This window comes from Equus przewalskii, chromosome 5 (genome assembly GCF_037783145.1).
Source record: "Equus przewalskii isolate Varuska chromosome 5, EquPr2, whole genome shotgun sequence".
Lineage (NCBI taxonomy): Eukaryota > Metazoa > Chordata > Mammalia > Perissodactyla > Equidae > Equus > Equus przewalskii.
In genome coordinates this window covers 74304983-74319351 of record NC_091835.1, presented here as the reverse complement: position 1 = coordinate 74319351, position 14369 = coordinate 74304983, and the positions used below count along the sequence as shown (strand labels likewise).

General features: G+C 39.0%; 2 protein-coding genes, 1 long non-coding RNA gene and 1 pseudogene across 3 annotated transcripts in view; 2 read left to right on the top strand and 2 right to left on the bottom strand.

The window, feature by feature from the left end:
• Positions 1-14369, top strand: part of LOC139083404 (olfactory receptor 6C2-like) — a 152761-nt gene that overhangs the window by 89153 nt on the left and 49239 nt on the right. The gene's annotated exons all lie outside the window — the stretch shown is intronic.
• Positions 2802-10273, bottom strand: LOC139083405 (uncharacterized). Its single transcript, XR_011540099.1, has 3 exons — positions 10157-10273; positions 9827-9977; positions 2802-4393 (listed from the first exon to the last, which is right to left on the bottom strand). It is a non-coding gene; the product is annotated as an uncharacterized lncRNA (long non-coding RNA).
• LOC103560211 (AN1-type zinc finger protein 3-like) lies at positions 3403-4302 on the top strand (annotated as a pseudogene).
• Positions 4694-8866, bottom strand: LOC103560219 (olfactory receptor 2AP1). The gene has a single exon (XM_070619627.1). The coding sequence runs from the start codon at positions 7852-7854 to the stop codon at positions 6901-6903; it is 954 nt and encodes a 317-aa protein (XP_070475728.1). The 5' UTR covers positions 7855-8866; the 3' UTR covers positions 4694-6900.

Genomic DNA, 14369 nt, shown 5'->3' with positions numbered 1-14369 from the left:
ATGTATTCCTTTATAGCCATCAATTTCCTCTTAGAACTGCTTTCCTGCATCCTACAAGTTTTGGTATATTGTGTCTCCATTTTCACTTGTCTATAAATATTTTCTGATTTCCTCTTTGATCCATTTTGATCCTCTTTGATGCACTGGTTGTTCAGGAGTGTATTATTTAATTTCCACGTATCAGTGAATTTTCTAGCTTTCCTGTTGTTGCTGATTTCTAGTTTCATACCATTGTGGTCAGAAAAGATACTTGATATAATTTCCATTCTTGAATTTGTTGAGACTTGTTTTGTGGCCTAATGTATGATCTATCCTAGAAACCGTTCAGTGTGCACTTGTGAAGAATGTGTATTCTGCTCTTGTTGGATGGAATATTCTGTATATGTCTGTTAAATCCATTTTTTCTGTAGTGTTGTTCAACTCTGCTGTTTCCTTATTGATTCTCTCTAGATGATCTATCTGTTGTCGAAAGTAGGGTATTACAGTCTTTAAACTATTATTGTATTGCTGTTTATTTCTTCCTTCAGTTCTATTAGTATTTGCTTTATATATATATGCGCTCTGATGTTGTGTGTATATATTTACCATTGTTATATCCTCTCGATGAACTGACCTTTTTATCATTACGTAATAACCTTTGTCTCTTGTCAGAACTTTTCACTTAAAATCTATTTTGTCTTATATAAGTATAGCTACTCTGCTCTCTTTTGGTTTACATTGCATGTAAGATCTTTTACACTCTTTCTCTCTGAGCCTATGTGCGTCTTGAAAGCTGAAGTGAGTCTTTTGTAGGCAGTATATAGTTGTGTCTTTTTTTTTCATTCAGCTACTCTATACCTTTTCATTGGAGAATTTAATCCACTTACATTTCAAGTAATTATTGATAGGGGCTTACTAATGCGTCTTATTAATTGTTTTCTGGTTGTTTTGTCATTCCCATGTTCTTTTCTTCCTCTCTTGCTCGCTTCCTTTGTGAATCATGATTTTCCATAGTGGTAAGTTTTGATTCCCTTCTGTTTATATTTTAGTGTATCTACTGTAGATTTTTCTTTTGTAGTTACCTTAAAGTTTACACACTTTTGTATCTTGTACTTTTTTAGATATAATGGTCTAATTTAAGGTGATAACAACTTAACTTTGATCACATGCAAGAACTCCACTCTTTTATTCCCCTTTGATTTCACATTCTTGATGTCACAATTTACTTATTTTTATATCGTATTCCCATTAAAAAATCACTCTAATTATAGTTATTTTTAATACTTTTGTCTTTTAACCCTTATGCTAGCGTTAAGTGATTATCACACCACTGTATTATGGCATTAGAGTGTTCTGAATTTGACTATATACTTACCTTTTCCAGTGTGTTTTCTATATTCTTATGTTTTCATCTTACTAATTAGTATCCTTTCATTTCAACTTGAAGAACTTTCACCATTTCTTGTAAAGTATGTCTGGTGGTGTTGAACTCTTTTAGCTTTTGTTTGTTGGGAAAATCTTTATCTTTTCTTCATTCCTGAAAGACAGTCTTGCCAGGTAAAGTATTCTTGGTTGGCAGTTTTATCTTCCAGCACTTTGAATATATCATTCCACTCTCTCCTTACCTGCAAGTTTTTGCTGAGAAATCTGCTGATAGTCTCATGTATGTTCCCTAGTATGTGAGGAAGTTTTTTCTCTTGCTGCTTTTAAACTTCTTTCTTTGCTATTGATTTTATAGTTTTATTGTAACGTATCCTGGAGAAGATAATTTTAGATTGAGATTTTGGGGGACTTATGAGTTTTATGAACTTGGATGTTCACTTTTTGCCCCAGATTTTGGGAAGTTCTCAGTCATTATTTCTTTAAATAAAATTTTTGCTCTCATTTTCTCTTTCTTTTGCCTTCTGGGACTTCAATAATGTGTAAATTGTTTCTTTGAATGATATTCCATAATTTATGTAGGCTTTCTTCACTCTTATTCATTTTTTTCCTTTGACTCCTCTGAACTTGGAGTTTAAATAATGAGAAACCATTAGAGGGTTTTAAGGAACAGGGTGACATGATATGATTTATATTTAAAAATGTCAAACTATGGTAAGTTGTCTCCTTCATTTTATCTCACTGCAGCTTCCACACCAGTAATTTGCTCTGCCAAATTTCCGTAGCCAATCCTGTTTATAACTTGGCTGTCATTTGGAAAAAAGGTCACATTTTCTAGCCCACAGGGTGTTCTCATCTTTTGCACACAAGTTCTCATGTTCTCTTTTCCTTCTTTCCGTGTGTGTGAGAAGATCACACTTCTTGGATCTTTGCAGTTGTTAACTCCTTTGGGCCAGTGGGTTTTGGGTGGAGCATTCAATTGCAGGTTTCAGACATTCCAGTTCTGCGTGTTTCCTTTTGTGACACTTGAAGCATCTCATGTGGAGATGGCAGCATGTAGTAAGATGATGCAGAAAGACCACATGGAGCAGAGTTTGCTGCTGACTTACATTGTACGTATATAGTACGAGAGATTATAAACTTTTGTTATGTAAGCCATTGAGATTGGGGGATATTTGCCACTACAGTGCACCAATACACCACTTCTCTTAATTGCATTTTAATAGGAAGAAAGACTTCAAATCAAATAATTTAATTCCTAATAGTAGAGTGTAGATAGATAGATGGATGGGGAAAACATTTTTTAAAATGTATATGTGTCTCTTAGACTTCTAAACATACGTAAACTGCTTTCGTGAAAATTTGGCTCTGCTTTTTATTTATTTACCTATGAATATCCCTGAGAAAAGCAGAAAATAGCTCTTAGAATAATATTAAACAAGTAACATTAACAGAAGATTTATTTGTGGATGTCTCTACAAAGAAATAACTGTGTGGTTCAAAATTTGCTTAAAAGTATTCAGAAGAGAAAGAGTTTGGCCCTTTAAAAAACACAAGTAGGTAATAGAAAAGCTTATGAAAATTGCTTGAACGTTATGTAGTAAAAACATAATCACTCATTTATTTATTCTTTTACTAACTGAACATTAACTGAGTGTCTATTATGGGCATGGCACTGTGTTATATGCTCTAAGGCCATCACTCCTGCCCTTAAGCCCAGGAACCAAAACCATTGACCATCACTCAGAAAGAAGATGAATAAGGAGGAGGCAGCACAGTTAGCAGTAGATATGAGCCTCCTTGTTCATAACAATCCTCGTCGGAAGCTTACGGAGGGTAGGGCTGAAGGAAACATACTGCTCTCTCAGGTCCCATGCTCTTGGGGTCTTTCTGTTCCTTCTTAAACGTAAAAAATAAAAGTCTCACGTTGTTCAGAAGAGACACGGACACAAAAAGGAGAAGCTTCTTAAAAGAAGTCGGGAGTCATAAGTGGGCTGCCGCCTCCTCCAAGTAGGGCCCAGACCCAGCTGCTGCCACCTCTGCGGCCGCTGAGCTCCATGAGAGGCGTCCAGAGCGAGCACAGCAAAGCACCCAGCCTGCTGCCTCGCTATTCCTGCGGCTTCTGGGGGTCCAGCAAGACTATGAACCCCTGTTCCAAATGCTTTGCTGAAGCTAGAAGAGATTACTCATTAAAGGAAACTTAAATGAATCCAGCCACATTGAGTAGATTACAATTTTCTCCATAAGCTAGGATACAAGATTTTCAAAAGAAACAACCAGACGATCATTCTGCCCCAAGCACAAGAGCCAAGCAAATTTGTTTTCCGAGGAGACCACCAGTGACAACAATACTTCGATAACCACGCCAACTTAGTCCCAGCCAGCAGCTGCTTCCGACAGAACTCAATGTGACTTCACCCAAGTAAAGAGACGTATGGGCCATGCACAGACACAGCTCATGTCTCGTTAATCACGCCAACCAAAAGATGCTGTGGTACAGATTTACAGCCTGAGAATGACGCTTCGCCAGTGAAAGGGCCACCACTACTGCAGAATACTGAACCATCCCAGGAAACCAGCCGATCTAAACAGAAGAGTCTACGTTGGTGCTCCCAGTGCCAAACCAAACTGGAGCTGGTGCAGCAGGAATTGGGATGGTGCCGCTGTGGTTACGTGTTGTGTATATTACATCGCCTCCCCAAGCAGCATGACTGCACATTTGACCACAGGGGCCACGGCCCAGAGGAAGCCATCATGAAAATGGTGAAACTGGACCAGAAAGTGGGGCGCTCCTGCCAGCGCATCGGGGAGGGGTGCTCCTAAAGGCCAGGCACGGCCACTGCACGATGCTGTTCTTAGTTCATTAATGTTACCCTCATTTAGGACAAAGTCAGCCAGACACCGTATACTGGGCACCCATCAGACTTCCACCAGTCCGTTTCCTTTCTTCAGTCAGCCATCCTGGTGCTGTAGTCTAGGGGTTGACGGTGGTTGAAACTGATTTCTGGCTGGTTACTAAGGTGCCTGCTAGCCACTGTATAAAATTAAAACATGAAGAATATTTTTTTTTGAGGATGGCTAGTGGATTTAAAACAGCACATACCTGTCACTGCTAGAGTCAAACTCATAAAAAGCCTTAAGCGGAAAGTGTTCCAGACAGACTCTGACTTAACAGAGGAGTAGAAACTGGTGTTAAAGTTCTGACGACGCACACAGCTTTGCCAGAAACTCTGGTTAATGTTCAGCCTTTCACCTCTTCACTTATCTTTAGTCCCAGTAGCCAGGATCCCTGATGGCCACGTGTGCCTGGGCCACAGGAGGCTGCTGAGATTGCCCACGTGGCTGGGCTGGGTGGTGGCCTTGCTCTCCCACAGAGCTGGAAGTAGGGGTAAGGGACAGGTTCTCATGAAAATTTTTTATCTGACTTGCTATGAAAAAAGTCTCTCATCACGCCAGGAGAGAAACGGTAACCTCACTTTGAAAATTAGCTCCGCTCAAGACTAGTCCACAGAGGAGACCCCACTCTTCTACACAGGACCCGTGGTCATGAGAAGCCACCAGGGGGGCACAGCCTGACTCCACTGGCTCTGGGTCGCCATTTGCCAAGTGCAAGGATCTGGCAGTTGATCAGTGATGGGGAGCAGCGGCACACAGGACTTGCACCCCGTGTTCGCTTCCTGAGGGTACGGCTGGCGATGAGGGGAAGAGCTTGTTTCCTTGCAGTATCTGTTCTGTGAAGTTTGTTAAATGTAAGGAAAGCTTAAATTCTTGTGTTTTTAAAAGAGAGCAATCTTTTTTAACCCTTTTGTGTTCTAGATTTACTTACACACATAACCTAGAGCTCAGTTTCAGTTTTAACATTGTGAAAATATTAAAAGAATCTTGTAACTTTATTCTTTTTTCTCCTGCTGAAAAAAATTAAATCAATCATATATATATTAAAAAAAGAGTCATAAATGGAATACTATGGGCTTTTATATGCTTTCAACTTCCTAAAGAGATTCATATCCTAAAGGCTTCTATCTAAAGCTTGTTGAGAGCCTGGAAAAAGTGGGAAACAGGTAGAAAGCCAAGGCTACTCAAAATACTTAGAAATGCTTAGTGGAATGAACTTTAAAACAAGTTAGAATGGCTGGGAGGTTGTATTGCTCAGTGTTAAGCAGTTGGACTCCGGAACCAGACAAATTTGGCTTCTAATTCTAGTTCAGGCACTCAGACGTGTGACCTTGTGCAAGTTACTTCACCTCTTTAAACTTCAGCTTCCTCATCTGTAAAATAGAGTGGAATTTCCAGGCAGATCAAGTGAGTCCGTGTGAGGTATGCCTTGCTAACGCATTGTTTTCAATATATAAACTCTCAGATGATCACGCTTCTGTACTTAAAAAAAAAAATCAGTTTTGGGCTCCCTCATTCATTTGTCCATCCATCCGTCTTCCCATCCATTATATATTCATCCATTCAATGACTAATTATTTGACATTGTGGATGGAATTGTGATCAAGAAGACATTATCCCTGCACTCTAGATCTTACAGACTAGAGGCAAATACAGACTTTAAGTATATAATCATTGCTCTTATATGCTAGTAATGACAAAGCACAGATACTAGTAATGAGAAGTCATAGGAAGCATAACTTGGAGGTTGTTCTTCTTTTCATTTCTCCACTCTTGAAATTCCATTTTACCATTCTCTAACTTTTCAGCTCCCACCCACCGGTATCGCACTACAGTCTGACTTCCTACCCTACCCACAAGGACCACATTTACTGAAAATGATTGAGATCAACAACAACACTCTAATTGTTAGTTCTCATAATTTCAATCTTCACACTAATTGCCCTCTGCAGCATTTCACGTTGTCAACCATCTACGTTTCTTGAGACATTCTCATCCCATGAATTCCACAGATCTATTGCCTTTCTTAATATCACTTCTGCCTCTTCCACTCTTCAAATTTAGGGGGGATCCTTAGAGTTTAATATTTGAACCTTTTCTAAACTTGCTTCTGTTCATGACCTTGTCTCTTGCCACAACATCAATTATCATCTACTTGGTAAGGACTGCTAAATCCATAGATCTGGTCCCAAATTCAGATGCCTTGACATTATGGGCATTTAATTTATTTAAAATGGGATTTAACTTCATTAAAAACTAAAGCTGTCATCTCCACAACTTTTGTCCTTTCTCTTTTTTGTTTCATTGAAATTAATGACAATGTTTACTCAATCCAGTTGGACCAAAATTTTGTGCTCCTACCAGCAATATTCTTCCTACCCAAATTTCTCTTTCTCTGTTTCTGCTTGTTTGACTTATTCCTACTTCTCAAGACTAAGTTTAACTGGCATCCTCTCTGAAAACATTTATTGACTCTCTAAGGCAGGTTGCGTTGCTTTTTCATTTATAAAACCTTAATCATTTCTTCATATAAACATTTAACAGATTGTAATTTATTTATTTCCAAGTCTCTCTCATTGGAATTTAACTCTTTTTTGGATACCTAGCAATTGGCAGACAGCTTTGTACACAGTAAGGACTCATCCACTAAGGCTTTAATTCTGAAATTCTGTAAAGATTCATAAGCTTTTGGACTGTAACTTTGAAGGCTTGTTTTACCTGTTGGTTCCTTAGAGTGTAAATGAAGGGGTTCAACAAAGGTGTAACTGAAGTAAAGAGTAGGGCTACTCCCTTGTTGAATGTGCCTGGTTCTTTTGTTGAGGGCTTAAGATAAACAAAGAAGCAGCTTCCATAAGAGAGGGCGATGACGATCATGTGGGAAGAACAAGTAGAAAAGGCTTTTGTTCTTTGCTGGGCAGAGGGGAGCTTCAGAATTGTCCTGATGATGAATGTGTAGGAGAGAACCACTAGCACCAGAGTGGCCACCAGGGTCACAGATGCCACAGAAAAGACAATCTTCTCTATGAGGCTTGTGTCGGAACAGGAGAGTTCCCGAAGGGGCTCATAGTCACAGAAATAGTGATTCAGCCTGTTGGATGCACAAAAGTCCTGCTGACTCATCAGAGTGATTGGTACTATAATAACCATTAACCCAGCCAGCCAAGAGCAGAGAACCAGCTGGGTACAGACTCTGTTGCTCATCATGGTTGTGTAATGCAGGGGTTTACAGATGGCCACATAGCGATCATACGACATGGCAGCCAGGAGATAAAACTCTGTTGCCCCAAGGAATATGGCAAAGAAATATTGAGTGAAGCAGCCAGCAAAGCTGATACTCTTGTTCCTTGTTGTGATGCTGATGAGGACCCTGGGAATGAAGATGTTCGTGAAGGAAATTTCTAAGAAGGAGAAGTTCCGGAGAAAGAAATACATGGGAGTCTGAAGGTGGGGGTCCAGTAAGGTGAGGATGAGGATAGTCAGATTTCCAGTGATGCTGAGTAAATAGGCAAGGAGCAGAAAGGTGAAAACCACCACCTGCATTTCAGGGGCATCTGTTAGACCCAGCAGGATGAACTCAGTCAACATGGTTTTATTTTTCATTGTTGAAAAATCTTGAGTCTCAAGGTGGAAAATGACAGTAATAAAAGATGAGAAAGGAAGAGGTACTCTGAAATGGACAGGTGAAATCTGAAGAGAACAAAAGGAGATGGACCATGAACTTTTCCTGTGAGGACACGACCCAGACCAGTGGACACATTGAATGGTGTTGTATCCTTCCCAGTCCCACTTGCCCTGTGTAGGAAAGTTCTTGTCATTATTTACCTGCGTGGTGCTCTCCCCAGTGCCAACATCAAACAAGTTTCTGCCTCATAGATGATGTTCGAAAACTGTGAAATGAGTTCATAGAGGAAGGCCTCCAGCAGCTGCCTCCTTCCAGAATAGTTATGATTTTTTTTCCCCTGTATTCACTTTCTTTGTTTCTCACTGATTTTATTCATTGCCCTCCTTCCTTTGTCTGCCTATCTCTTCTCAGAGTTGCTATTTTTCTTACTCTTCCCTGCTGTTTCCGTTTTTATTTTTCACATGATTATAGCAGCCTCTCATTTTCCTTCTAGTCCAACTCCTTTAAGTCCCTTGGTGGCAAGAAGTGCCAGCTCCTCACTTCTTCCCAATGGATCCTCCCAGCTTCTCTGCTCATGTCTGTCCTTAGAATTCAAAGATCTGCACAGTATCAGGCTTATGTCATTCTGTCCTTTGAACTATTCTGCATACCTGTCTAGGGCTCAGTGAATATTAGGTTAGAATAAAAATCTGCATTAATTTACTCAAATTCATTCAGAATCTTTAGATCCAGAGTTTTGCTTTCCACTAAGGGCAGGGAGACTCTTTTACATTCCAAGGTAATTTTAGGAGCTTTCCTTCCCTTATCTTCGTCATACCCCAGGACCCCTTGCCCGGCAGCAGAGACCCCGGAGCACAAGAGTAGGGAGGAGGGGTTCTGTGTCCTCCTCTGCCCTCTCTGTGACTATGCCCAAGTTAAGCCCCAACATGTGAGAGGAAAGCTGCTAACTCCCAGCTACAGCCATGGGCCCCTGGCCCCCTGCTTTCCTGCTCAGCAGAGCCCCTCCCATCAGAGATTACGGGTACTTGCACTGGGGAGGTGGCTGCTGGCTGGCCCAAGCGGAAGCTGGGGCATCCAAGAAATGTTCCATTGGTGGAGGAGGAGGGGGTTGCCAGGTGAGGTGGAGCATTCCTCGTACTTCCGGCAGCACTGACTGGCCACTGAAGGGGTGGGGGCAGTGGAGGTCCTGGGGCAGCCCCTTTCTTACTCCTTTATGCCCCTTCTCCCCCATAGCCTATTTCTAAAGTTTTCTTTTCTGTCAGATAAACCTCAAAATTTTTAATTTTATTTAAGATTACTTTGCTTTTAAATAAGAGATGGATTGAAGAATATTTGAATTGACTTTACATTATGTATATGTATTTATATTTTGTCTCAAAAATACTTAAAGCAAGAGTTCTTGACAAGGGATCCATTAATTCCTGGATTGGATTTACCACGTATATGAATCCACTAAATCATATGTAAAACATTTTGTCTATGTGGATATAGAAATTTTGTGGGAAAAGTATATAAAAATATGATCCAGAATTTTCTAGGAGATTCCATATTTAAGTACTTCAAGAGCATTTCAAGTCTCTACTGCTTCGTGAGCTCATGTGGTTAAAGAGGCACATTATGTGGGAGTGTCCTTATTGAGCTATTCAAGACATTTTATATGTATTTTTTAAAAATAAATATTTATAACTTTTTGATTATAATGCATTATACATTTACATCATTTTCTGGCAAACATAGATATCTAACTCGAAATTTTCATGGAACACTCTTTACTTACTACGTGTGATACAATCTGATACATTTTATTCTATTTAAAAATTTTTTCAAATGCTAGTTGTAACGCACTGAATTAATTCCATAACCCACTAGTGGCTTGCAGTCGCAGCTGCAATGAGGGATCAAAAAAACTTACACAACGCTCTGGATGCTCTTGCCCTCCTGGTTACCCACCTGGAATCTTCAGGGAGTGGTTGCGTATTCACATCTGCATCAGTCTCTTCATGACCACAGAGGAGGAAAATCAACGAAGCTATAAACAGGGAACATACTTCCTTACTTCACTATCCAGATGGCTACCGTGGGATTTTAGTCTTAAATATTCCTAGAGGTGAATAAAAATTGTAAGGCCGCATAATTACAAAATAATATAAAATCGATTGCATTTTCAACATTATCTGCCATCAAATTCTATCCTGTATTTCACAGAAATAAAAACTTCCAGGGCTTCTATTGGTAAGACATAATCTTCTGCTGTCCTTTATCTGTTTAGTGGGGATTTACCTATTTCTATTCTTCCACTAATTCAGACCAAAGCTGAATCAGAGTTTTTGGATAGTCTGTCTTTTTAAAGTGGAGCCATAAATAGGAGGCTAAAAGAAGGACTTTGAGAAGCAGAGTAGTCCTGGACTTATTTGTTCTAGGACAGGTGAGGTTAATGACCTCAGAAGGCAGAATATGACCTCCTCCTCCCACCCCAGATTATACTTTACCCAGAGTGACAGAGGTTATGTTTGCTTTATTGGGAGCATGCACTGGGGAAGAAGCACAAGCTGCCCTGGGGAATCCTTGTTTGGAACAGGCTAATGATTGTCCTTTGTTGACAACTTTGGGAATAGATTTGAAACTATGGCTAAGGGATGGGAGTCCAGAGAGACTAGCTTGGAGGTGAGGTTGCGGTGGCTAGCAAGAGAGCATCAGGTGAGAGAAGAGGAAGACCATGGAGTCTCAGCATCTGCCTTGTCCAGTTGGTGGGCAAAGCTGGACGTGGCCGTGAACAAGCAGCTTAGGTGAAAACGTTTGCAGCTCAGGAACGTCCTGAAAAGCCACATTTTTGGAAAGTCACTAGCCTGGCTGTAATTAGCCCTTTTATAGACTACTGCCTAAAAGCAGGAAACAGTAATTTTCATTTTTTTTGGAACGTACATGCAGAAATGAAGCATAAAACAGTCAGAAGTGGAATGCTTATATTGAGGTAGAGGTGGGAGTCCTTGTTGGCCCGGGAGTCACTTCTGAGAAAATACCTGCAAATTTCCAGTTTAACATAGTGAAGAACTTGTTAAGATAGGTATTTATTAAGTGGGAGGGCTAACCATTTGCAACCCCAAAATACCTTCACAGCCCTTAATTTATCAGGTTAATCACCTAATGATCAATAGAGTACAAACACCAGAAAAACCAATGCTAGACTTGGGAAGAAAACGCCAGAATTAGGGACAAAATACCTATTGCACAAATGTCTTACAAATGGCTTCCCCATACATGGTTTCATATAATTCTCACAATGGTGATGAGGCCCAGACAAGGAATGCGGTCTGACCAAATACAGCACAATAATCAATTCCATCTTGAGTGGCACAAGAAACTTCATCTCTCTGAATCTCACTTCCCTGTTCTGTAAAATGGGGATTATAATGTTCATTAACTAGACTTATAATTGTTAAGGTAGATCAGTGCCTGGTGCATAGTATATGGCCCACAAACTTTTCCCATTTTCTCTTCTCCAATGAGGGAATTACTATGGTTTTGATTTGCATTTCCCTGATGATTAGTGATACTGAGCACCTTTTCATATACCTCTTGGCCATTTGTGTCTTATTAGGAGAGCTGTCCTTTCAAGTCCTTTGTCTGTTTTTTGTTTGGGTTATGTATTTTTTTTTTGCCCTTGAGTTGTAGGAATTCCTTATATATTTTGAATATTAACCCCTTATCATATGTGGTTAGCACACATTTTTTCTTATTCTGTGAGTTGCCTTTTCACTTTGTTGATTGTTTCCTTTGCTGTGCAGAAGTTTTTCAGTCTGATGCTATCCCACCAGTCTATTTTTCCTTTGTTCCCTGTGCTTTTGATGTAAAACCAAAAAATCATTGCCCACACCAATGTTCAGAAGCTTTTGCCTGTATTTCTTCTAGTAGTTTTATGGTTTCAGGTCTTATGTTTAAGTCTTTAATCTACTTTGAGTTGATTTTTGTATGTGTTGTGAGATAAGGGTCCAATTTCATTCTTCTGCATATGGATATCCAGTTTTCCTAACACTGTTTATTGAAGAGACTATCATTTCCCCATTGTATGTTCTTGGCATGCTTGTCAAAGATCAGTTGGCTGTAGATGTCTGGATTTATTTCTGGGTTCTCAGTCCTGTTCCATTGTTCTATATGTCTGTTTTTATGCCAGTATTGTAAACAGTGCTATCCTTTACTTGATTACTGTAGCTTTGTAATATACCCTGAGATCAGGAAGTACGATTCTTCTAGGTTTGTTATTCTTGCTCAAGGTTACTTTGGCTATTCAGAGTCTTTTGTGGTTCCATATGAATTTTAAGATTATCTATTTCTGTAAAGAATTATATTGGAATTTTGTTATGGGTTGCATTGAATCTGTGGATCACTTTGGATAATATGAACATTTTAACAATATTAATTCTTCCAACCCATGAGCATGGGATATGTGTCCATTTTATCTGTGTCTTCTTTAATTTGCTTCATTGGTGTTTTATAATTTTCAGTGTAGAAGTCTTCCACCTCTTGGGTAAATTTATTCCCAAGTATTTTATTCGTTTTTTCTATTATGAATAAATATTAAATTCTGTTTTGGATAGCTCATTTTTTGTTTATAGAAGCACAACTAATTTTTGTGTATTGGTTTTGTGCACTGCATCTTTACTCAATTCATTAGTTTTAACAGTTTTTTGTTGAGTCTTTAAGGTTTTCTACACATCTTATCATGTCATGCGCAAACAGAGATACTTTTACTTCTTCCTTTATGATCTGGATTCCTTTTATATCTTTTCTTGTCTAATTGCTCTGGCTAGGATTTCTAGTACTGTGTTTGTTAGGAATGGTGAGAGTGGGAACTCTTGTCTTGTACCAGATCTGAGAAGAAAAGCTTTCAGCTTTCCTCCATTGATTATGACGTTAGCTGTGGGCTTGTCATATATTATGGCCGTTACTGTGTTGAGGTAAGAACCTTCTATACCCACTTTGTTGAGAGTTTTTATCATGAATGGATGTTGAATTTTGTCAAATGTTTTTTTCTCCCTTTATTGAGATGATCATGTGTTTTTTTTTTCTTTCATTCTGTTAATGTAGTATATCACATTGATTGATTTGCTTATGTTGAACCACACTAGCATGTCAGGGATAAATCCCACTTGGTCATGGTGTATGATCCTTTTAATATACTGTTGAATTTGGATTTCTAGTGGTTTGTTGAGGGTTTTTATATCTATGTTCATCAGGGATGTTGGGCTGTGGTTTTCTTTATTTGTGGTGTCTCTGTCTGGCTTTGGTATCAGGGTGATGCTGGCCTCATAAAATGTGTTTGAAAGTGTTCCTTCTTTTTCTATTTTTTTTACAATAGTTTAAGAAGGATTAGTATTAATTCTTTGAATATGTAGTGGAATTCACCTGTGAAGCCATCTGGCCCTAGTTTTCTTCACTGAGAGGTTTTTGCTCCAATCTCCTTTAATGTTATTGGTCTATTCAGGCTTTCTATTTCTTCTTGATTCAGTTTTCGTAGCTTACATGTTTTTAGAAACTTTGTATTTCTTCCAGGTTATCCAAGATTTTCCTTTTTTCTAATGTAAACATTTAGTTCTTTATATTTCTCTTCAGCACTTCTCTGGCTTATATATTAATATGTCATATTTACTTTTTCATCCAGTCCTAAATATTTTTATTTTATTTTTTTTCCATCTGGTCATTTTTATTTGTTTTGAAACTTAATTTTACTTCATTAGAAACACATATTTCCATTCAATTTTACACAATAGGGAAGTATAAATTTTTTTTTTTTTTTAAAGATTGGTACCTAGGCTAACAACTGTTGCCAATCTTTTTTTTTTTCTGCTTTATTTCCCAACCCCCACGATACATAGTTGTATATCTTAGTTCCAGGTCCTTCTAGTTGTGGGATGTGGTATGCCGCCTCAGCGTGGCCTGACAAGTGGTGCCATGTCCGCGCCCAGGATCTGAACCCTGGACTGTCGCAGCGGAGCGTGCGAACTTAACCACTCGGCCACGGAGCCGGCCCCGGAAGTATAAAATTTTTAGAAAGTCAATAGTATTCTGTTTTTTAAATAGATCATGTTATTTTTTTGTTGCAGTAACATTGGATTATAACATTATATAGCTTTCAGATGTACATCATAATATATTTTGAATTCTGTATGGGTTACATCATGTTCACCACTCAAAACTAATTATAGTCCATCACCTCACATGTGAGCCTAATCACCCCCTTTGCCCTTCCCCCCCCCCCCCACTTCCCCTATGGTAACGACCAATCCAGTCTCTGTTGCTATGTGTCTGTTTGCAGTTGTTTTTATCAGAAGATAAAGACTTATGAGTGAGATCACACAGTATTTGACTTTCTCCCTCTGACTCTTTTCGCTTAGCCTAATATCCTCAAGGTCCATCCATGTTGTCACAAATGACTGAATTTCATAATTTCTTATGGGTCAGTAGTATTCCATTGTGAATATATACCACATCTTCT

What these genes read in the sequence shown, in the direction of transcription:
- LOC103560219 (XM_070619627.1), bottom strand. Translation starts at nt 7,854, where the DNA reads ATGAAAAATAAAACCATGTTGACTGAGTTCATCCTGCTGGGTCTAACA.